Source organism: Pan paniscus, chromosome X (assembly GCF_029289425.2).
Source record: "Pan paniscus chromosome X, NHGRI_mPanPan1-v2.0_pri, whole genome shotgun sequence".
Taxonomy (NCBI): Eukaryota; Metazoa; Chordata; class Mammalia; order Primates; family Hominidae; genus Pan; species Pan paniscus.
In genome coordinates, this window is record NC_073272.2 from 119,627,789 (window position 1) to 119,652,911 (window position 25,123).

The window sequence follows — 25,123 nt, forward strand, 5'->3', positions numbered from 1 at the left end:
CAAGGGAGGAAATGGGAGGAAAAGTGTCGAAGCCAACTCCTTTGGAGTGCGTGATAAAGAATTTTAAAAAAGGATTTAGAGGTGATTATGGGATGAAACTGGATGCTCAAAAGTTAAGGACATACTGTGAAATAGATTGGCCTGCTTTCAATGTGGGGTGGCCCTCTGAAGGTACAATAGACAGAAAATTAATTGGCCGTGTGTTTAACGTGGTCACCGGAGTTGGAAGACAACCAGGATACCCAGACCAGTTTCCCTATATAGACTCTTGGCTCAATGTAGCACAAACTCACCCCAAGTGTCTACAGCCCTGTCTAAAGAGATATTATAAGGCATTAGTGGCTCAGGCACCCCAACCAAAGGAAGAAAGAAAAACCAGATATAGGAACAGAGATGGCTCAATTTATAGCTGCTGCACTAGCAGAAAGTAACCCTGAATTTGCTAGAGGGCGTGGCCAAGGCAGAGGTCGAGGAAGGGGGCAGACAAGATCAGGAGAGGAAAGCCAGTCTTGGTTGGACAGGAACCAATGTGCAAAGTGCAGGAAAATGGGCCACTGGAAAGATGAGTGACCCAAAAAGGAAAAGGATGGAAATGATGGTCAATGGTCTAACACCCAAGTGCATTATTCGGTTGCTAGTCATGGGGCATCAAGGGCAGATCCTGATCTGATTGGCTTAGCAGGGGCCAAGAATTTTGAGGACTGAGACAGACCGGGCTCCATCTTTTTAGGCCCTGCATAGCCTATAATCTCTATGGAAGTAGGGGGCCAGTTAATTAATTTTTTGGTCGATACTGGTACTGATTTCGCTGTGGTAACTCACCCAATTAGCCTTCCCACAAAGAACTGTGCTACTATTGTAGGGGCTACTGGGGCCAAAGAAAAGAGACCTTTTTGTAAATCCAGGAGATGTGTTAATGGGGGACAAGAAGTGCAGCATGAGTTTCCGTATATGCCAAATTGTCCAGTGCCCTTGTTGGGGGGAGACTTACTCCAGAAACTGCAGGCAGAAATTTTCTTTACACCTAAAGGGAATATGACACTGGAGTTTGGAAAGTCCAAGGCAATGGTATGAACTCCAACTGTCCCAAGGGCTGAGGAATGGTGGCTGTGTGAACCGTGTGCCAGAAGGTCACCAGAACCGACCTACACAATATATGGGGGATGCTTTTCAAGGTACCAGGTGTATGGGCCGAGGATAATACCCTGGACTTGCTGCAAACAGACCCCCAGTGGTAGCAGAGCTTAACCCTCATGCTGCCCCGGTATGAGTCCGTCAATACCCACTACCCAGGGAGGCAATTGATGGAATAACAAAAGCATCTGAATCGGCTTTATACACATGGGATTATAGTAAAATGCAAGTCCTCATGGAATACTCCTCTGTTACCCACGCACAAATCAAATGGGGAATACAGGCCAGTGCAGGATCTCCGGGTGGTAAACAAGGCCACTGTCGCTATCCATGCAACAGTACCCAACCCATACACAATGTTGGGACAGATTCCTGCTGATGCCACTTGGTTCACATGTCTGGACTTAAAGGATGCCTTCTTTTGTTTGAAGCTTGCTCCCCAAAGTCAGTGGGGGCAATCGCAATATACCTGGACAAGGCTGCCATAAGGGTTTAAGAATTCTACCATTTTGGAGGAGGCCTTGGCTACAGATCTTGAGGCTTTTGCGCCACCTAGTGACAATTATGTGCTATTACAACACATTGATGATTTCCTATTTGCTGCCCCCACGAGGGAGGAATCACTCCAAGGAACAGAGAGGCTTCTTCACCTGCTGTGTGAAGCTGGTTATAAAGTGTCCAAGGACAAGGCAAAAGTCTGTTTTCAGGAGGTAGGATATCTAGGATTCATGGTATCCCAAGGCCAGCGCAGGCTTAAGTGCACGCAAGGAGGCTGTATGTGCACTGCCCACCCCAGTTACCAGGCCAGGGAATTTCTAGGCGTGGCAGGATTCTGCCGAATCTGTATTCCAAACGTCTCCCTCATAGCAAGGCCCTTGTATGAGGCTATAAAAGGAAAGGAAAGAGAGCCCCTCCTATGGCAAAAGAAACAGGAAAAGGCCTTCAAGGATATAAAGGAAGCTCTCATCCAGGCCCCGGCACTAGGGTTGCCAAATGTAAAAAAGCCCTTTTTTTTGTATGTGGATGAATGTCAAGGAATGGCAGTTGGAGTCTTAACTCAGTTCTTGGGCTCTTGGCATCGGCCGGTAGCATACTTATCCAAAAGAGTGGACTTGGTGGCTTTAGGTTGGCCCCACTGCCTCAGGGCATTGGCAGCTACCGCAATCCTTATAGAAGATGCCAACAAGCTAGCCCTAGGTCAGAAGTTAATAGTTCAGTGCCACAGGCCGTAGTCACCTTAATGGAGCAAAGAGGATATGGTTGGCTGTCCAACTCTAGAATGCTAAAGTATCAAGGGCTTCTATGTGAAAATCCCCAGATAACACTAGAGAATGTAAATACCTTGAACCCAGCTACCCTGCTGCCTGTGGAGGAACCCGATTGGAAGGATGCTGGGTTGCCTCACTCCTGGCAGGACCTTCCCCACTGTTGCATAAATATGGTGGACAAAGTGTTCCCGAGCCAGGAAGACCTCAGAGATTCCCCCTTGGAGAGCCCAGATGTTAAATACTTCACTGATGGTAGCAGTTTCATAACAGATGGGGTGAGATATGCAGGATATGCAGTAGTGACCCAACACTCAGTGGTTGAGGCTCAAGCCTTACCTTCTGGGACTTCCGCTAAGAAGGCTGAATTAATAGCATTAACCAGAGCACTGTTATTGGCCAAGGGGAAGAAAGTAAACATATATACTGACTCAAAATATGCTTTTGCAACCCTGCACGCCCATGGGGGAATACACAAAGAGAGAGGACTTTTGACTACTGAAGGAAAAGAAATAAAAAATAAAGAGGAAATTTTGCAATTATTGGAAGCCGTATGGCCTCTGGAGAAGGTGGCTGTCATTCATTGCAAAGGACACCAAATCAGGAAAAGCTATGAGGTGCAGGGCAACAGAAAGGCAGACCAAGAGGCTTGGCAGGCAGCAATGAGCATGGCTTCACCTGAAGAAAGAACTCTAGCAATGCCTCTCCTTCTAGAGCCCCCATTGCTGGAGGTACCCCCTTACTCTTCGAGTGAAAAAGCTTGTTTTGTTCTGGAAACAGGGAAATATATTAAAGGTGGATGGTGGCTGTTCTCTGATGGGAGACTAGACGTCCCAGAGACAATAGCCTCAAGGTTTGTGAAGCAGATCCATCAAAGAACACACACTGGAAACTAGAGACTTTGATAGGTCAACACTTCTATGTGCCACGGCTCTCTGCCATCACCCATGCTGTTTGCGAATAATGTCTATCCTGTGTCTGGAATAAGCCAAAACAAGGACCTATTCGACCCCCAGGAATTCAGGGAATGGGAGCTGTGCCTTGTGAGAACCTGCTTGTAGACTTTACCGAGTTGCCTTGAGCAGGAGGTTACCGGTATATGCTAGTGTTTCTTTGCACCTTCTCAGGGTGGGTTGAGGCCTTCCCCACCAGGACTGAAAAGGCACGAGAGGTGACAAAGGTGCTACTAAAAGACATCATACCAAGGTTTGGATTGCCTTTAACCCTAGGATCAGACAATGGTCCTGCATTTGTGGCAGAAGTAGTACTACAGCTGACTCAGCTTTTAAAGATCAAATGGAAACTGCACACAGCCTACTGACCACAGAGTTCAGGGAAGGCGGAATGGATGAACCAGACACTCAAACAGCTACTAAAAAAGTTTTGCCAGGAAACTCACTTACGATGGGATCAGGTCTTGCCCATGGTCCTCCTCCAGGTCAGGTGTACACTTACAGAACAAATTGGGTATTCACCCTATGAAATATTATTTGGAAGGCCACCCCCAATCATTAATCAAATTAGAGGGTAGTTAAAGGAGTTAGGAGAGCTAACCCTTAGAAGACAGATGCAGGCTTTAGGAGTGGCAATGCAGGAGGTGCAAGGCTGGGTGAGTGAAAGGATACCTTTAAGTCTAACAGACCCAGTGCATCCACATAAACCGGGGATTCTGTCTGGGTTAAAATGTGGAATCCAGGCTGGGCGTGGTGGCTCACACCTGTAATCCCAGCACTCTGGGAGGCCGGCGGGGGGGAGATCACGGGATCAGGAGAATGAGACCATCCTGGCTAACACGGTGAAACCCCGTCTCTACTAAAAATACGAAAACAAAAAATTAGCCAGGCATGGTGGTGGGTACCTGTAGTCCCAGCTACTTGGGAGGCTGAGGCAGGAGAATGGCATGAACCCGGGAGGCACAGCTTGCAGTGAGCCGATATTGCGCCACTGCACTCCAGCCTGGGCAACAGAGCAAGACTCCATCTCAAAAAAAAAAAAAGAAAAACAAGGTGGAATCCAACAACCCTGGGGCCCTTATAGGATGGGCTCCATATTGTGATCATGTCTACTCCCACTGCTGTTAAAGTTGCAGGTGTCACACCTTGGATTCACCATAGCTGGCTAAAACCAGCGGCAGCAGTGACTCCCCATGACGACCAGTGGACTAGCCAACAAGACCCAGATTGCCCCACCCGAACAGTCCTATGGCAAAACCCAACTACCGGTAAGAAGGACAACTGCCCTGCTCTGACCACACCAGAGGCTGGTCAGTCTACGCACAGGTGAAGCTTGAGAATCCTGCAAGCTCTGCTCTAATCACAGCCCGGAAGCTGACTAGTCTATGCACAGCCGAAGCTAAAAGGACCATCTCCGGGTAAGCAAATGTGGATACAATTTATAAGCCTAGCTATAATTCTGTCAATACTGGTTATTATGTTATGTTATTACTGCAAATGCTGCAAATGTCTATGCCCAGAGGAAGGTTTGCCATGCCCATGTGTAGTGTAAGCATGTTTCTATTATATACACTAATGTTCTTACCATTTCTGCCTATACTAAAAAAGGAGAAATCTCTAGAAAGATGCCCATACTGTGTACACACTACCTGGGTAAGAAACACCATAGTTAAAACTCTACTGTACCATACCTACTATGAATGTACAGGAACCAAGTTAGGAATCTGCACATACAACCAGACCACCTATTCATTCTGTGACCCAGGAAATAATCAGCTATATGTAGGTTATGACCCTAAACTCTTACCTTATGAATTCTGGTTTGAGGTACATATTAAATCAGAGGGAGAAAAAGAAGGAGAGCTTATAGCTCGAACCAAAGAAGCCCCTCCCTCCTATAAAAGGCGTAGTTCCTTGTACTTTGATGCCTGCCATGCCGCATATGTTCATAATCTTAAAAAAAACAGAAGCAGCCTGCAATGGTTTAACACAAGAGAGGCTGAGCAGGAACAGCCCTAAACATCTGTATGGAGAACCACAAATCGGATGCCCGGACCGTAACATTCAGTGGTCTACGCTAACACAGCTCCAACTCTTATATTCAGGATGGACTGCTCTGCTAAGTAGTATGTCAGTCAAACTAAATTGTAAGACAAGGACATGCAATTCTTTAAATTTTACTATCTTAAAGCCAGAGCTACCTTTTTGGTCTACAGGGCAGGCAGCACTATTATGAGTTGATAGACAAGAAGCAGGCCTTGGAGTTCCACTACTGATTGTCAAAAAGACTAGAAGGACTCAAATGTGTCCAATCCCCCAATTCTGGGTCCATAAGTCATTCTATAAGCATTTTGATCAGCCAGTGCCTGAGCTTCCCCCATCACCCAAAAACATATTTGCTCAACTAGCTGAAAACATAACTGGCAGCTTAGGAATTTCCTCATGCTATGTATGTGGAGGAACTAATATGGGTGACCAGTGGCCATGGGAGGCAAAGGAATTAATGCCACAAGGTAACTTCACTTTGCCTAACCCTGCCAGTGAACCAACAGCCTCAGCCAGTGTTTGGTTGTTAAAAACCTCCGTAATTAAAAAGTACTGTATCACCCGATGGGGAAAGGCTTTCACAGAGGCAGCAGGAGAAACAACCTGCCTAGGGCAACAGCATTATGATGAGACTAAAAACAAAACTCTATGGAGAAATGCCCAGAATGACTCCTACTTACCAGGTCCAAACCCTTTCTCTTGATTCTCTACTCTAAGCCACACTTGGAATCAGCTAGAGGCTCCAAATGCTTGGAAGGCATCCTCTGGCCTATAATGGGTCTGTGGAGCATGGGTATATCAGCAACTGCCGGCTAAATGGACAGGGGCATGTGTGTTAGGAACAATCAAGCCATCCTTCTTTCTAATTCCTCTAAAGCAAGAGGAACTCTTAGGATATCCAGTTTATGATGAAAATAAAAGAAGAACTAGAAGAAGCATAATCACAAAAATAGACACAAATGTCAAAAAGATGTGGACATAGGAGACTGAAAAGATAATGAATGGTCTCCTGAAAGAATCATTAAATATTATAAGCCAGCTATCTGGGTGCAAGACGGTTCATGGGGATATTGCACCCCAATCTATATGCTCAACTGCATCATAAGGTTGTAGGTAGTCCTTGAAATTGTAACCAATGAAACACCAAGGGCACTAGGTTTATTGGCAATACAAGCAACACAAATAAGAAATGCTATACATCAAAATAGATTAGCTTTGGATTACCTCTTAGCCTCAGAAGGAGGAGTATGTAGAAAATTTAATTTAACCAACTGTTGCCTAGAAATCGATGATAATGGCCAAGCTATTATGGAAATCACAGCTAGAATGCGCGAGTTGGCCCATGTTCTAGTTCAGACTTGATCCGGGTGGTCCCTGGATTCCTTGTTTGGAGGATGGTTCTCAGCCTTTGGAGGATTCAAAACCCTCATTGGTAGGTTCTTGCTTATTCTTGGCAACTGCCTCATCCTCCCTTGCCTTTTACGCCTGCTTATTAGGAGTATTCAGTCAACTATAGAGGCAATAGTAACCCGACACACTACCGCACAGTTGATGGCATTAACCAAATATCAGCCACTGCCAGTAGAAGCAGCTCAGCTCCGCGAAGAGGTGGCAAGTAGTGGTGCTTTCTATTAACACCTTTGTTATAAAAAGCACCAAAGCGGGGAATGGAAATAGGAATTAAAAGAAATTAAAGAATATGTAAGCAGAGCCCGTCTCCCTCTCCCTCTCCCTCTCCCTCTCCCTCTCCCTCTCCCTCTCCCGTCTCCCTCTCCCTCTCCTTTCCATGGTCTCCCTCTCATGCCGGGCCAAAGGTGGACTGTACTGCTGCCATCTCGGCTTGCTGCAGCCTCCCTGCCTGATTCTCCTGCCTCAGCCTGCCGAGTGCCTGCGATTGCAGGCGCGCGCCGCCACACCTGACTGGTTTTCGTGTTTTTTTGATGGGGATGGGGTTTCGCTGTGTTGGCCGGACTGGTCTCCAGCTCCTAGCCGCGAGTGATCCGCCAGCCTCGGCCTCCCGAGGTGCCGGGATTGCAGACGGAGTCTCATTCACTCAGTGCTCAATGGTGCCCAGGCTGCAGTGCAGTGGCGTGATCTCGGCTCGCTACGGCCTCCACCTCCCAGCCGCCTGCCTTGGCCCCCCAAAGTGCCGAGATTGCAGCCTCTGCTCGGCCGCCACCCCGTCTGGGAAGTGAGGAGCGTCTCTGCCTGGCTGCCCATCGTCTGGGATGTGAGGAGCCCCTCTGCCTGGCTGCCCAGTCTGGAAAGTGAGGAGCGTCTCTGCCCGGCCGCCATCCCACCTGGGAAGTGAGGAGTGCCTCGTCCCGGCCGCCATCCCATCTAGGAAGTGAGGAGCGTCTCTGCCCAGCAGCCCATCGTCTGAGATGTGGGGAGTGCCTCTGCCCCGCCGCCCCGTCTGGGATGTGAGGAGCGCCTTGGCTCGGCCGCGACCCCGTCTGGGAGGTGAGGAGCGTCTCTGCCCGGCCGCCCCATCTGAGAAGTGAGGAGACCCTCCGCCTGGCAACCGCCCCGTCTGAGAAGTGAGGAGCCCCTCCACCTGGCTGCCACCCCGTCTGGGAAGTGAGGAGCGTCTCCGCCCGGCAGCCACCCCGTCCGGGAGGGAGGTGGGGGTCAGCCCCCTGCCCGGCCAGCTGCCCCGTCCGGGAGGGAGGTGGGGGGCTCAGCCCCCCGCCCAGCCAGCCGCCCCGTCCGGGAGGTGAGGGGCGCCTCTGCCCGGCCGCCCCTACTGGGAAGTGAGGAGCCCCTCTGCCCAGCCAGGAGCCCCTCTGCCCAGCCAGCCGCCCTGTCCGGGAGGGAGGTGGGGGGGTCAGCCCCCCGCCCGGCCAGCCGCCCCGTCTGGGAGGGAGGTGGGGGAATCAGCCCCACGCCCAGCCAGCCGCCCCGTCCGGGAGGGAGGTGGGGGCGTCAGCCCCACGCCCGGCCAGCCGCCCTGTCCGGGAGGGAGATGGGGGGGTCAGCCCCCTGCCTGGCCAGCCACCCGGTCCGGGAGCTGAGAGGCGCCTCTGCCCGGCCGCCCCTACTGGGAAGTGAGGAGCCCCTCTGCCTGGCCACCACCCCGTCTGGGAGGTGTACCCAACAGCTCATTGAGAATGGGCCATGATGACGATGGCGGTTTTCTGGAGTAGAAAGGGGGGCAAGGTGGGGAAAAGATTGAGAAATCGGATGGTTGCCGTGTCTGTGTAGAAATAAGTAGACATGGGAGACTTTTCATTTTGTTCTGTACTAAGAAAAATTCTTCTGCCTTGGGATCCTGTTGATCTATGACCTTACCCCCAACCCTGTGCTCTCTGAAACATGTGCTGTGTCCACTCAGGGTTAAATGGATTAAGGGCGGTGCAAGATGTGCTTTGTTAAACAGATGCTTGAAGGCAGCATGCTCGTTAAGAGTCATCACCACTCCCTAATCTCAAGTACCCAGGGACACAAACACTCTGCCTAGGAAAACCAGAGACCTTTGTTCACTTGTTTGTCTGCTGACCTTCCCTCCACTAGTGTCCTATGACCCTGCCAAATCCCCCTCTGTGAGAAACACCCAAGAATGATCAATAAAAATAAAATTAAATTAAAAAAAAAAGAATATGTAAGCAGAAACTCAGTTGTATGTAAGAAAACCCAATTCCCCTGAGAAAGAGAAAGAGTTGGAGTCCTTTAAAAATTAACTGCCTGTTTTTCTGTGGCTAGTGAGCCTTATCTCTCCTCCTTTCCCAGGCATTGTGAAGACCCTGTTTCCCTAGCTGTGCAGCTGCAAGTTCACTAGACAGATAAACTCAAGTCATAAAACATGCTTTTCCTTGAAAAGTAAGAAATGATGTAATGCATGTCTCAATTAATTGAATAACTGTCTCTGTTTCTCACTTCTGCAATATGCTTCCCCCTGCCCCACGAAATGCTTAAAAAGTAACTTAACTCTTTGTTCAGGGCTCAGTTCTTTGGATGTTAATCTTACTGGGCCAGTGCACCTAAATAATAAATATCCTCCTGAACCCCATCAGTCTCTCTGATTCCTTATCGATCCCACTACACTATGAGAACCTACATCTCAATGGTCAGGCATCGATCAGACATTGTGGCAATCCCCACATTTCTTGCCACAGGGCCCTGTCAACACAGCAGCCAACAAAGGTTTACTGAGTGAAGTACATATAGGTACAAAAAGACTTACAGAACCATTATTTTCACAATAAAACATCTTGCCCCTGTTGCCCACTGCCGGAGAATAGCCATCATCTCTCTTCTTTCAAGGACCCTTGTAAATAAACACATACAAACTGACAGAAGCAGGAAATGTGAGGCAGCATGTTTAATCATCTCCATCTATGCGAAAACCCCATGAGATAGTTATCATTGTTATTCCCATTTTACAGATGAGAAAACTAACACAAACGGAGAGTGATCAAGTGAGATTAGCCAGCTAGCAACAGGAAGCAAAGCAAAATTTCAGATTCCAGCAGTTTAGCTCCAGGAAGAGCCAGCCTGAGGAGGAGACATCTTAGTTAAAATCAGAAAGAGGCTGTTAGATCGTCATCCCTTCCCATCTCTTTGAACGTGAATTGGTCAAATATTTTCCAGCTGTTTTCTTACCCATCCTCTGGGAACATGAGGTATGATGCGTGCACTCATCCATTAGGATCAGTCGTTGGGGTGACCGGAACCCACAGTACACGTAGGGGCCCACAAACTAGTTTAATTTCTTATATAAAATAAGGTTGATGAAAAGGGTCATTGTGCAAGCAAAAATAGAATGAGTCACTCAAACGATGGAGGATAGGTTCTATGGTTAAAACCTACTCTCTATATTCAGGACATTAACAAGTCCTGCAGTATCTACAAAACACTTCTTAAAGGAAGAATCTTAGAGCGCTCAATCTGTCCTGGCTGTGTTTATTTGACAATAAATAAAATGTATTTATTCCTAAACAAGAGCTCAGAAAGATATCTGTAGAAAAGGGCAGGAGTAGAGGAAAAGAGGGCTATGCAGCAGCAGGAAAGAAGGGAAATCACTGCAGGTCCACAGCACCAGCTCAGCACAGAAGGTAAGTGCGCATTTGTAATGGGTCTGTAGCCAGAGACATAGCAGAAGCTGCGCTATCCACAGTCACAACCAAAGGCAAAGGAAGGATGCCCTGCAATTTTAGAAATCTTGGCTGCAGCTGGGAACGGTGGCTCACGCCTGTAATCCCAGCACTTTGGGAGGCCGAGGTGGGTGGATCACTTGGGGCCAGCAGTTCCAGACCAGCCCTGCAAACATGGTGAAACCCTGTCTCTACTAAAAATACAATAATTACCCAGGTGTGCTGGTGCGCACCTGTAGTTCCAGGTACTCGGGAGGCTGAGGCACTCCTGAGTACCTGCACAATACATGCAAACACCCACCCCATCCTACTCCCCGGCCCCCCCGCCCTACTCCCCCCCTCCACCCTACGCCCCCCCGCCCTACTCCCTCCCCCGCCCTACTCCCCCCCCTCCCCCCGTCCTACTGCCCCCACTCCAACACGTGCTCTCCCGTGCCCAAGGCAAGGCCAAGCCCCTGAGGCATGCGCACCTCAGCAGGCCCAACCCACAGCAAATAGTGGGAAGAGGAAAGGCAAGAGAGGAGGTCTGTAAGTGGATACACTGTTACTGAATCTAGGTACCCAGAAGATGGAGGCTGTAGTGAGCCCAGATAGTGCCACTGCATTCCAGAGACAGAGCAAGACTGTCTCAAAAAAAAAAAAGAAAAGAAAAGAAAAGAAAAGCAATCTCGGATGCTCTAAGCATTGTGCATGTTTCCACCCTTGCACTTTGATGTGGATTCATTACTAAGAATTAATAGTGGACTTTCTCAAGGAGTGTGCTGCATTTTTACATAGTGCATTTGCGCAGCCGACAAGCTTTGCAAATCCAGGCCCAAGCTCCTGTTCCTGGAGACCTAGGAAGCATGGAGCTAGTGCAAAATCTCCCTTATCGCCATAAAATGGGCTTGCACAATTCAGCACAGCAGCTTCCCCAAGTTCCACACTCACGCATGCCTGTCTACAGGACAACGCATGCAAGCACCCACCCCATCCTACTCCCCCTCCCACGCCCTACTCCCCCCTCCCCCACACCCTACTACACCACTTACCCCTCCCCCCCACACCACCAACGCGTGCTCCCCCTCTCCGGGGCAAGGCCAAGCCCCTGAGGCATGCGCACCTCAGCAGGCCCAACACACAGCAAATAGCGGGAAGCAGAAAAGCAAGAGAGGAGGTCCCTAAGTGGATACACTGTTGCTGAGTCTAGACACCGGAAGAACCCTCCAGGCGGCGACTCACAGTTCTAGCACTGCCTAGGAGATCGTGGTGGCCCCAGCTCAGAATCTGCAGAACAGCTCCATCCACACCACTCAGGGTATGCAGCCTCCGGACCAGTGTAGCCAGTATATCACCAGCTTGCTCAGCCCTGGAGTCGACGAGGAGAAAGAACTACAGGGTCAGTACCTTGATGGGACACATGCTTTTGCGAACTCAGGAAACCAAGGTTCTCTGGGAGAGGCGAGTGGACTGGATGATGCCCCTGCACTACCACTGCTCTCAAGAGTGTAGCCCCTCACCACCTCCTTCCAACACCCTCAGGACCAATGCCTTGATCTTTCCCTTGGGGTTTCTCCTTTTCCAGATATGAATGCTATGGTGCTGTCGCTTACTGAAGAGGCCGAAGAGGAGGAAGAGGATGCACAGCCTGAGCCTGAGCAAGGCACAGCAGCAGGAGAAAAGTTAAAGTCGGCAGGAGCCCAAGGCGGAGAAGAAAAAGATGGCGGCGGAGGAGAAAAAGATGGCGGCGGCGCAGAAGTTCCTGGCCACCTATGGGAAGGAAACCTCGAGGGCACCAGCCGCAGCGATGGCAACGTTGAGGACAGCGACCAGAGCGAGAAGGAACCTGGGCAGCAGGATTCGCGCCCACAGGGCGCCGTCGGGGGGCTGGAGCCTGGCAACGCCTTCACCCCATTGCAGCTGCAGGAGCTGGAGCGCATTTTCCAATGCGAGCAGTTCCCCAGTGAGTTCCTGCGGTAAGCCCATTGCTCTGGTTGGCGCGCGGTTTGCAGGGAGGCGGCGTTTGGCTTTCCCGCAGTCCCTCTCCTACCCTCTCCCCTCCTGAACCAAAACCCATCTGGGGCCTGGTGTTGCTGCCGTCCCCTCCCCGCAGACCCCTGGCACCTAGTGGGTTCTGTAGTGGGGCTATGCCTATTAGGCATCATGCAGAATTTAAATGAACCAAGTTGGGCAACGTTGGGCTGAGGTCAGTTATGATAAATAACTCCTATCCCAGGCGAGGCAGAAATAAAGATGAGGCGATTAAGATTCTGTACAGCAAGTGCAGGGTCGCATTCTGACCTTATTTAAAATTCTGAGAAGTCCGTCGTTCGTCTGGGTTTCCTTTGGTGTTAATTTTTCTAAGTTTCAAATAGTAAGTTAGAATGTCATTTATATTGATTAACGATTTTTTTTTGTTATGGGTTTTTTTTTTTTTATTTTTTGGAGAAAGAGTCTCGCTGGGACACCCAGGCTGGAGTGCAATGGTGCGATCTCGGCTCACTGCAACCTCTGCCTCCCAGGTTCAAGAGATTATCCTACCTCAGCCTCCCAAGTAGCTGGGATTACAGGCGCCAGCCACCACGCCCGGCTAATTATTGAATTTTTAGTAGAGACGGGGTTTCGCCATATTGGCCAGGCTGGTCTCGAACTCCTGACCTCAAGTGATCCTCCTGCCTCGGCCTCCCAAAGTGCTGGTGTTATAGGCGTGAGCCACCGCCCTGATTTTTTTTTTTTGGCATCTCCTTTATTTGTGGCATGAGAGAAATGTTCCTAATGTGAGGCTCAGCTGGGTGTTACAGAACAGCCTACTGGGTGTGGGGAGTTGGTAGAATAAAAAATTAAACACAAGAATGAAACGACACCCACAACTCCAAATGCTGAACACGTGTGGTTTCTTCCATAGAAGGTGGCTGGCAAGAAGCATGAATGTGACTGAACTCGCAGTGCAGGTCAGTAAACCGAAAAAGCAATCGGGCAGGGGAGCCATTCTAAAACCCGCTTCAGGGCTTGGACACACTTTGACCCAGACATTGCCATCTTGGTGTTTTTGTGGCCTTTTTCATGTATAGGCAATGAGGTCTGAACTTTGGGATCTTTGTGGCTGGAAAATGCGGTAAGGAAAGCTCAGCTTGTGGAAATTTCCCATTACCAGAGGGAACATGACAATCCACGGAAAAAAAATGAGTACTGAACTGTTTCCTTTATTCCTTGTGTATAAAATATATTCTACACTTGAATAAATTACAAATATATAAATATATGTATTCCAAATTACAAATATATATAATATATAACAGTATAAATGAAATATAGCATAATATATAAGATTGAATTCCTAGCACTGGTATCCTTTAGGTAGCACTTCCATGTGGAGGCATCCTGGGGTTTTCTGACATGGGGATTATTCGAACTAATGCTCCAAAGAGCTCCATTAAACTAAATTATTTAATATATTTAAAACCAAGCATAAACTCTTTGGTTAAGAATTTATAAATGTTTAGGCATTGGGGTAAAGGAATAATTCCCAACCAGAACGTATGTTTCCTTAAGCTGAGACTGATGGCGGGGGATAGCATAAAGTTCAAGTGCCTGGCCCTCCTACTACTGTTTTTAAGTATTTGGTGAAGCCTTGTAGAGAGTGGCAGCTCTAAATTTTAATTTTCTGGAATACTTTGATATGGCAGGCTGAAAACATTGCTGACATAGTTGGTTTTGCATTATGGTAGAGATAGCGAAAAGGCTTGCAACCTTTGCAAGTTTATCTAGAAACCAAAACAAACTACAAGATCAATTTTTCATAAATTTCCACCAACCTAAGGATGGAAGTGTTAGGCAAGAATTGTATACAGTCACACTCATGGCTTGGGGAAGCTGCCCCCATTCAACTTTTGAAACTACCAAATGCATCAGTGAATATTTTCTTGATCAATTTCTAGCATTTAAGAGATTTTTTGTTTCTTCCAGTTTGTTGTACTAATAGGAAGAGATGTGTTTTGTGGAATGTGTTGATAGTGGGGGATGGCTGTCAGGTCAGGCTAGACTCTTACCTGTGGTAATTTGAAATACCTTTTTATTTATTTGCTCAGGCTGTGATAATAAATTTGTAGGTCAGTGGATCCAAAGGAGTATTTGCAAAAAAGGAAGAAAAGAAAGAAAAATCGGGATGACCTTAATAGCTTTTCTGCAGAGCTCATGTGTGTGAGTGCAGTGAGGGAGCTATGCTGCGGTTCTGTCAATGGTGGCATGCAGAAAAGCAGCCTGACAAAATGGGGCACTGAGTGTTGGCATCCTGTTGCCCTCCATTTTCTCAGGCAGGCAATGCCAATTTGGGGGAGATGCAATATTGACGTTTTGGTGAATTGCCTTTCCCCTCCCTGGGTTTACGTAGCATTCACTCAATGCAGTTCTGAAGGCAAAAGGACCACTCTCACTCAGCAAATAAGGAAAAAGGCATGATGTTCTCATCTATTGCCAAACATTTCAGCATGAATATCTCCAAAAATTTTTAATAGATGTTTCCCCCCTCTGTTTTGTAAAGATAGTAAGGGCTGTTTTATGAAACCAATACTGAGAATAGGGACCTAATGTTGTCCCACAGCACATTTGGCCCACTTTTGGCATTGCTTATGTTTATGAACCTTTGACCACAGGTACATTGGAATTGTCTCTAAACAAGCACTATTACGGTAGGCTTAAAATTTAGACTATGTATTCATGAGGGAGAAGGACTCCAAATAGTAAGATGGGAGAAGGAAATGGGGCATCAAACAGGGAGAAGAGTCCCTTTGTCCCATAAAATTTGCAGTTTGGGAACTTCCAGAAGGATCAAAATACAATGGAAATGTCATTAACTAGAAGCTTGGGGGATAGTGTTGTTTAATTGACAGGTTTTATTTTTTGGTCTTTTAACAATTGGCAGGTGTTTAGGGAGTAGTGTTTTTTGATACCTCCTCCACATTACTACTGAACATGTTCAGAGTTGCCTATTTGGACACTCCCGCTTTGGGAATGCTGATGAGATTGGGATCTTCTGCTTGAGTAGTGAGGCTAGATGGCTGAAGGCGTCCCATGGAACTGGGCAACCAAGTCTCTGTCCCATATCCCAGGACTATAGGGAGAACAAAGTGAGCTGACCTTGTCCTTAGCCCAGGAAGATTTGGAGGGAGGGATGAGTTGGAGCATGCAGAATTAGCAATGCTTCCTTTCTCTCAAACTCTCAACTGGGCAAAGCTTTTTGAGAATTTTTGTGAATTTGGACAACATTTGAGTCCTCCTTCCACAAAGCTTCAAGCTGAAGTGTGAAGAGTGTCCAGGGCTTCAGATACCCTCATTTCCCAGCAAGACAATCCACAAACTCCCTGGGCCCCCTATAACGAGACTTGCCTTGCAATATACCATCTTTTTAATTCTCAAGGAGTTTCAGAAGATGAATGACCCCTTAGAATTTCTTGAAGGAAAGAAAACTTGTTTTAAAATACAATGTACTCTTATCGATTTTTTACTTTACACTGAAGATGGGCTTTTCAAAACGGGGGCCTCATCTTCTTGGTGTGACTTTAAAAGGCACCCCCGCCTTTTTTTCCAAGCTCAGCTTCCCCCACGACCAGGGTGACAGTGGCCTAGTAAGTAGGAGTTGGTGGGCAGCTGGGTAGCTGATGGTCAAGTATCTGCAAGCAGACATGCCACACATAGCAATACCAGCAGGGATCGAGTCCCACTCATCGGCTACACCTGCACCCAAGAGTGGAAAAAGTAATATTACAGATAAAAGGAGAGAGACAAAGAAATAAGCCAAGCCAGAGCGTACGTAGCACATACTTGGAGCTCACTAGGGGAAAGGTGTGGTGTTCACCTTTCTAAGATATTTTAGTAGTAAGGAAGTAGCTTGTCTTGATACACCTGAAAAGGTTAAGGACATAGAGAGTTGCTTGTTGTGTTTTTTTCCATGATGAAATTAAATGCTCAGTATACTAAACCTGTTTCTTTTTTCCTCTGATTGAAGATTTGGTTTGAGAATAGAAGAGCCAAATGGGAGAGACATCAGAGGGCATCAATGGCAAGAAACATGCTGCCCTTCATGGCAGTGGGCCAGCCTGTCATGGTAACCGCAGCTGAGGCCATAATGGCACCCTTGTTCATCAGCGGGATGAGAGATGGTTACTTCTGGGGCCACAGCCATTCCAGCAGCCTGTGTTTCCCCATGCCACCCTTTCCTCCTCCGTCCTTGCCCCTTCCACTCATGCTTCTTCCACCTATGCCACCCGCTGGCCAGGCTGAATTTGGCCCATTCCCTTTTGTTATCGTGCCTTCTTTCACATTCCCCAATGTCTAAGGGATAGCCTCTGTGCCACTTTTTGCCAGAGTGTCTTTGAGCCAGATTCATATTTTGCATAGCACCCCATCAAAAGTAGTTCATCGAATGTCTATTACATGTTTTAAAGAAAAGTACATCATTGACCCATTTTTAGGGCACCTTTAAAAATGTTTCTATAAATATGTGAAGGGTATGTACATTTGTTTTGTGTGTCACATGGGGTCAGTAAGTTCTCAATAAAAATTGTTAAGAAATGCCGTTCAAACCGAATGTCACAGACTCTCGTCTCATGCAGTAATCTTGAGTCACCATCTGGGGGCTGTGCATGTCACAGAATTTTCCCATGTGCCCATGGCAGGCTTACACCGACCCACACATTCTCTTCCACCCCCACCCCCAACACCCCATACTCATCTCCTCTCTGCCCCCATTGATACCAGGTACATGTGCAGGATGGGGTGGTGTGAGTCCCTAATGAGAGAATAGTGTGTTTCAAGTTACTGCCAGGGTGGAAAACAGCAAAACCAAAATGGTATCGGGAAGGAAGCCATGCCCACTCTTAAAAATTCATTAAGTTTTTTCTTGCTATGGAAGACTTCTTTAAAGTAATTTTCTTTTAAAAGTGTAAGTGTAAATAATGCCATGAAATTATACACTTATTTAATGGCTAAAATGGCAAATTTTTATATGGTTTACCACAACAAAAGAAAAGAAAAAATATACCAAAAAGTTTTTAAAAAGTGATCATGAACATTGTGGTCATCCTGTGAAGTGACTGCAATGCCTGCAGATAAGGAGTCATGGTTACAACAATATTTTCTCTGAAAATTATTGGATGGCCAGTTTCATAATGATTATGTTTTCAGCCTGAAGGAAAATTCCATTTTCTTGGGTGAGCATGAACTTTCTGTCAGGCTGTCTGCTGCTTTTCATTCCCCACTTCTCTCTTCACAATTGTGGGTGTCAAGCTTCAGCCACGCAATTGCATTTGGTGTGAGGGTTTTGCAAGGAGAAGGAGGTTTATTCATACCCCTGAAGCCACAAGCCTTGGTGGGAATAAGGAAAGTCCATGAATTCACTATGCATTAATGCATGCCTCTTGGCCAAGTGGATTCTTTTTTCTTCTCCGATTGAGATTTTCCTTTTTTTTTTTTTTTTTTTTTTTGCTCTTGTTCTCATTGTATTGTGTTTTGTATAATTATTTACAGTAAGTCGCGCATGTCAGTGTACATTCCGTCTGGAAAGTGTTTCCATTTGGTACATTTTGTGCCAGTCGGTCTATTCCTGCTCATTATTTTGTTTTTTCTACATTCAGACTGAAACATTTGGTAGCCTAGAGATACTCAGAAATAGGCAAAGAAAGGTAAAAGGGGAGGAGGGGAGATTGAAGTCATACTTCCATTATCCCTCCCCGTGGTTATCAGATTCATAAAATTTTTACACCATCAAAAGACATTTTTAGCCATATATGTTTCCTTTATGTAGAAAATGAGATCTCCTATACTCAGTTGGCATTTGTTTTCATGTATCTGATAAGTACCTGTTAGAATTATAGGTCAAGATGTTGTCTAGCTCTGGTAACCTAGATTCTGAACTTCAAAGCAGAGTTCTTGTACCTTAAGAAATTCAAATTCATAGAATTATAGTTAGGATGTCATTTACTGACCTTGAACAACACATTGTTTAGGTAGCATACAATGGGACTAGTTCAAGGGGCTGGGTGGAGAACAAGTTACAATTTTTTCTGATGGAGAACATTACTGGAGACAGTACCCTTTAAAACTTTCATTCCCATTTTATTAGCAGCTAACGTCTTGTATGCCTTTACTATGTGACAAGCAATAAAATAATTTCCTTGGATGATTTTGTTTGATGCTCAAATGAATCCTAATAGTGAGGTTCTAGCATCTTCATTGAAAGAAGAGGAAACTTATCCACGGTGCAAAGCTAATCAGAGGAACAGGATCTGAAGCCAAGTTTGTCTGCCTCCAGAGCCCATGCTTTGTCAAGTTTAATTCAGCGGTGGTGCACTGGGATGCCACAGTTAGGGCAATCTGGCTTCCAATCCCAGATGCACCACTTCCCAGCTGTTTCCCCCTGGGCATTTTACTTAAGCTCTGTAGTATCATTATTATTCTCTATAAGATGATAATATTATATCACAGAATTGATGAGAGGAATAAATAACATATGTAAGTGGCCTTCCACAATGCCCAGCCAGAGTAAGCACACAGAAATGTTTTCTACTATTATTCTATATTATCTCCTATCATCATATTATTATAACCTGTTGTTCCACCTTTCCTATGTGGTATAACAGAAAGAGATCTGATTAAAAATAAGGTGGTCTGGGTTCTTGCTGCAGCTCTACGCTGTCTTTGTTACCTTGAATGAGTCGCTTAACCTACTATATCTCTGTTGTCTCATGTGTTAGGCCATTCTTGTTTTGCTATAAGGAAATGCCTGAGGCTGAGTAATTTATAAAGAAAAGAGGTTTAGTTGGCTCACAGTTCTGCAGGCTTAACAGGAAGTGTGATGCTGGCATCTGCTTCTGGTGAGGACCTCAGGAAGCTTACAGTCATGGTGGAAGACAGACTGGGAGCAGGCATCTCACATGGTGAGAGCAGGAGCGAGAGAGTGGGTGTGGGAGGTGCCACACACTTTTAAACAACCAGATCTTGTGATAACTCGCTCACTATTGCAAGGACAGCATCAAGCCATGAGGTTTCCACCCCCATGACCCAAACACGTCCCAACAGGCCTCACCTCCAACATTGGGGAAAATAAGGATGACATTTCAACATGAGATTTGGGCAGAGACAAATATCCCAACCATATCATCTCACCTATGGAATCATGACAGTAATAGCATGACTCATGTATTTGGAGTAGGTTTAGTGGTAAAAGTTTATCAGGCATATTTCAAAAAATCAGAAAAAATAGGAATGAATGCCTTATGAAAAAAATCATTTCACGCATTGTTTTCTAGAGTGTGGGGAGTACCATTCATGTTTATGTGCATGCTCGACCCCATTTTCCCAGATCAACAATTACTGTTTGTCCCTTCTTGACAGAGAAAAGGAATCAAATGAAGTGAATAATATGGAGAGGAATTTTTTAAAGTGAGCAGAGTGGATATTTGTAAAGGCTTTTCCATGTTTTCGCTATGGTAGTGATACTGTGGCTGTCTGTATAAAAAGGGTGTATCATTTAAACATGCCCTGAAATGGTTAATGATGAAATTTTTGTGATGTCTCGATGTGCTTCCAAATAATCCCAGGTTGGGTGCAGGGATGTTGGAGAAATCAGCAAGGCTACTGATGAAACAAGACTGGATATTAATAATTGTTGAATGTGGGTGGTGGCTATATGAGTGTTCATCTTATGTTTCTTTTATATATTTTGGACATTTCCTATAATTTTTTAAAAAAATAGTAAGGGTCGAAAACCTAGCTGCTAACAGGGCCAGGAAGCTAACATAAATGAAGAAAACAAGCAGAGTGGGGACTGGTAAACTGGGAAAGGATATGTCTCCCCCAAAGGGAATGGCCACTACTCTGCTTCAGCCTAATTTTTCTGGTCAGGACTTTGGGGTCCAGATCTGGCAGATTTTCCAGTTTGTAAAGATTGGCCAGAAATAAGTGTTTACATGAAACCTTCTGATCCTTAGATCTGAGCAATCAATTCAAATATGTTTTATTTAAAATTACACTGGTCATCCGAAACAGATCTGCAGACCAGATATAGGATGCAGCTTCCAATTTGCAACCTGTACTTGAGAAGGTAACTTTAGGCAAATTCAAAACCGTGGAGCAATAGAATATGATTGAAAGCAACTCTAAAGCCAGCAATCCTAGGATGCCATCATTCCACCTTATTTTTTTCTCATTATAAGTCCTGTTCTCATGTGATAAAAGAAAAACTTCAGCCAAATTAAATTTAAAGGAGTTTAATTGAGCAATGGACGATTTGCAAATCGGGCAGCCCCCAGAATGACAGCAGATTCACAGAGACTCCAGTGCAGCCAGGTGGTGGGAGAGTTATAGACAAAAAAGGGAAACTACATACAGAAATCAGAAGTGAGATAGAGAATGGCTGGATTGGTTACAGCTCGACGTTTGCCTTATTTGACATTTTCATTTTACCAATAATTTTTAAAACTGTCTTTATTTCCCAAAAATTACTTAAGACACATGAACTAAAAGGCATTACACTTTTTACTTTTCTGACAAAATATGTTATTTAAGCTTTTATTATTTTTAAACCAATTAGTGGAAGCTCTTTTATATATAAACATCAAACACATAATACATATAAATCCATAGACAGAAGTTAAAGGACTCATTTTCCAAGCCAGGAATTGAACCCTGAACCCAGGCTGCCATTGTGAAGAGAAAGCATGGCCACATGGTTACAAGGTCAAGCTCCCAAGGACATACAAGACAAGAGGGAAACCTTATCCAGTTTTGTTTTGTTTTTGTTTTTGTTTTTGTTTTTCAGGGACCTGCAGCAGAGCTTATAAGTGATCAGTTTGCTTGGCTGTCTTGAACAGCGGGCTTACAGGTGTCCTAAGCCTGTATTCTATCCTAAGGTACCCCTCATTAATTACAGAAAATATGGAAAGACACACAAAGCATACCAAATTTGCTACAGCTTAAGACTAGCCTTACAAGTGCTTTTTCTGATCAATTTAAACTTTACAGGAGAGTAGCAGTGATTTTTACCATTTATTCAACCTGTTTGCACAGAGAGAGAGAGAGAGGCCAGAAGTCTGACTGGTAAGAAATTCTTACCTGTTTGCCAGCATGCCAGGCTTCTGTGTTCCGTTTCCCTAAGTGGCCCTAGTGACCCAGCTCGCTGCACCATAGCCCTGGGGGGCCAAGCCGCAACACAAAGGAAAATTATCTTTTTCTGTTTGGGCCAGAGTAATAAAATATGTGTGACGAAACATAGACATCAGCTACTCTGCTTAGCACCCAATATTAAACTGGCAAGGCTTAAATTTGTCCTTAGATGGGTCCCGTCATCTTTAATCCAACTTCTGACTAGGAATTTCAACACGTGGTCCCTGGGCAAGATGGTCACCCTGAGTAATAGAAAAGATAAGAAAGGGAAAGGAGAGAGAGAAAAGCATTGCCTGTGGCAGGGTGGGGAAGGCGAAGAGCTCACAGAGGCCAGAGAAGGACCCACCCATTCATTGCAGTGACACTGAAAATGAAAAGTTCAGGGGACCACTTGCCAGTAGTGAAGGGATCTTTTCCAGCAGTTCCATCAGCTGTCGGGATTCCCCTTCTGGGGAGGAAAAAGCTCCCCATCTCCCATGGTCCTGCACATGCCTAATCCTGTCACCCATAGCCGTCAGCAAAAAGTGTAAGACCGATTAATCCAAAGAGAATAGCACTTAACATTCCATAGTGCCAAACCCGTCCTTAGCCAAAAGGGATTTTACCAAGAGCCCTCATTTTTAAATGTATTTCAATGTGGTGGTGTTCATTTGGAACGTTCCACTGTAAGTACAAGCGATTCTACTGCCTCAGCCTCCCGAGAAGCTGGGACTACAGGTGCATGCCACCACGCCCAGCTAATTTTTTGTATTTTTAGTAGAGATGGGGTTTCACTGTGTTTAGCCAGGATGGTCTCGGTCTCCTGACCTTGTGATTCACCTGCCTCGACCTCCCAAAGTACTGGGATTACAGGCTTGAGCCACCGCACCTGGCCTCTTGTTCTCTTATTTTCTCCCAAACATACAGAATCGCTCTCTCTGTTCTGAGCCAACTAAAGCTGGGGGTGGAGTGACATAGGTATTAACACCCCTGTGGCCACCACCACTATGACTGTGCTGGGTCAGACCTGAAGCCAGCACAGCACTGGGTCTCACCCAAGGCCTGCTGTAACCACTCCCTGGCTACTGTCTCTATGTTTGCTTAAGACCCTGGGCTCTACAATGAGCAGGTGGCAAAGCCAGCCAGGCCTGTGTCCCTCCCTCCAGGTCAGTGAGTTCCCCCAGGCCCCAGGTGGGTCTAGAAGCATCATCCAGGAGTCAGGGACTAGAGTCAAAAACCTTCTAAGTCTACCTGGTGTTCTATTGTATTGCAGCTGAGCTGGCACTGAAACCATAAGACCTAGTCCTTCCTGCTTTTCCCTCCCCTTTCCAAAGGCAAAGGAGCCTCACTCCACAGCCACTGCCACCCCTGGCCACAAGGAGTACTGACAGACTACCATCAATGTTCCCTTAAGGCCCAAGGTCTCTTAAGTTAGCTTGTGGTGAATGCTGCCTGGTCTGGGACTCATCCTTCAGGGCAGTGGGCTCCCCTCTGGCCTGGGGCAGGTCCAGAAATGCTGTCAAGTCCTGGAATCTGGAACCTCAAGAACCTGCTTGGTGCTCTAGCCCCCGTGGTGGTGTTGGTACCTGAAGCCAGCAAGCCTCAGAGGCTCATGATGGCCCTCAACGTAGTGCCTGTGTATTGCTGTTGGTTATTCAGGGCCCAAGGGCTCTTCAGTTAGCAGGTGATGAATGCTGGCAGGATGGGGTCCTTTCCTTCAAGGCAGTGGGTTCCCTTCTGGCCCACAGTTTGTCTAGAAATGTCATTTGGGAACTAGGGCTGGAACAGGGGCCTGTTGACTCTGACTGGAGCCCTATCTTGCTGTGGCTGAGTTGGTATCCAAGATGCAAGACAAAGTCCTCCCAACTCTTCCCTCTCCTCTCCTCAAGCAGAAGGAAGGGCTCTCTTTTAGAGCCACAAGCTGTGCATCCTGGGGTTAAGGGAAAAGTGATGCCAGCATTCCCTTGGCTGTCCTAGCTAGTGTCTCAGCATGTTGTGTTCCCCGCCCCCCCACCCCCAATCCACTGTGTCTGGGCCTAGTTCAGCCCTAGGACTTACCTAAAAGTTGCAGTCCTTATGGCCTAGGCTGCCTTTCGAGTTTACTTAGAGACTGAGAGCACTTTGGCCCTTCATGGTGAGGTTTGCAGGTACTCAAGTTCAGACTGCTGGGATCAGTGATTCCCCTCTGGCTAGGGCTGGTTTAAATGCTCCCTCTGTGAGTGGGCATCAACTGAGTTTGATCTGGTTTTCCTTTCTGCTGTAACAGGACATTGCTGAGTGCAATGCTTCACAATTGAATCGTGAAGCAAAAGAACTGTGTTCTCTCGTCCCCAGTGCCCAGAAACACTCTCCACACCATGCCATGGCTGCCAGGGCGGGGAAGGGGTAGCATTGGTGATTCAGGATTGTTTTCTATATCTCTTCAGTGCCTCTTTCAGTGATATGAAATTAAAACCAGGTACTGTAAGTGCTCACCTGATTTTTGGTTTTTAAGAAGGTGTTTTTTTCTGTGTAGGTAGTTGTTAACTTGGTGTCCTTGCACAGAGTGGCAGGAGGACGATCAGCGGAGCTTTCTATTCTGCCATCTTCGTCTGCCTCCTTTCCTAGCCTCATTTTCCCCTGCTTCCTCCTCTGCCCGCTGGGTCCTGAGCACATGGGTCTTGAGAACACACCAAGCTCATTCCCACCTTGGCGCCTTTGCACTGGCTGTTCTCTCTGCCTGGAATGCTCTTCCTACAGGTTTTTGCATGGCTGCCTCCTTTATTGCATTCATGATTCTGCTCAAATGCCCTCTCTAAGCACCTGAGCTAAAATCCCTAACCCCACAGTCTCTCTACTTTTTTGTTTGGTTATTGGCTCTCTTGTTTAATCTCTGTCTTCCTACCAGAGGGCAGGATTCAGAATTTAAACAGTGCCCTAGCACATAATGAGAGCTCAGTTATCTTCTGTTAAAGATAAAAATGAAGCCACACTTTAGGTGTACCCGAAGGCCGACCACTCATAACCAGGTAACCAAAATTTAATTCTTCCCAATTTCCCCAAAACACTGTCTCTAATCATAAATATCAAACATAACCTTTACATCTTTGTCAGCATGATTCAGTGAAATTAAACCAATCAGCTATAGGCAAATCAGTTTAAACAGCTCTGTTTACCTTAAAAAGAATGATAACGTAAAACAGCCAACCACAAAAAAAATCAAAATATTCTCCTTTATGCTTTATAAAGTGTGCTATGACTGCCATAAGGTGAGCTTTCTACCACTTTGTTTGAAGTCTCCTGGATCATGAGCTGTACTTTCTCTTACTGTATAACAATAAACTTTAAAATGTTTCCTAACTTGATCTGATTCTCATTTTGACACTTCCAATAATCTTGAGAAATGCTCCTGAGCACTTTGGGTCTGGTATTCTTAGAGAGGGCAAACATTCTCATTTTTCAAAGGGGAAGTTGAGGCCCAGAGAGAGACAGTGACTGCCTGAAGTCATAAAGTTCCAGCACTCTCTTTCCTTAC

General features: G+C 46.2%; 2 protein-coding genes across 3 annotated transcripts in view; one reads left to right on the forward strand and one right to left on the reverse strand.

Moving 5' to 3' along the window:
• LOC100973914 (putative uncharacterized protein CXorf42) overlaps nt 1–25,123 on the reverse strand; it is a 179,881-nt gene that overhangs the window by 14,814 nt on the left and 139,944 nt on the right. The window lies entirely within an intron of this gene.
• LOC117977727 (rhox homeobox family member 2) lies at nt 4,639–23,630 on the forward strand. Its single transcript, XM_063601891.1, has 4 exons — nt 4,639–4,770; nt 12,056–12,446; nt 13,376–13,421; nt 16,475–23,630. Exons 2-4 carry the CDS (start codon nt 12,058–12,060, stop codon nt 16,802–16,804), a joined length of 765 nt encoding a protein of 254 aa, XP_063457961.1. The 5' UTR covers nt 4,639–4,770; nt 12,056–12,057; the 3' UTR covers nt 16,805–23,630.

Excerpts from the sequence above, each read along its gene's own strand:
- LOC117977727 (XM_063601891.1), top strand. The coding sequence starts at position 12,058 with ATGAATGCTATGGTGCTGTCGCTTACTGAAGAGGCCGAAGAGGAGGAA. Across the intron at positions 12,447-13,375 it reads TTCCCCAGTGAGTTCCTGCG|AAGGTGGCTGGCAAGAAGCA; the intron begins GTAAGCCCATTG and ends TTTCTTCCATAG. Across the intron at positions 13,422-16,474 it reads TGACTGAACTCGCAGTGCAG|ATTTGGTTTGAGAATAGAAG; the intron begins GTCAGTAAACCG and ends CTCTGATTGAAG.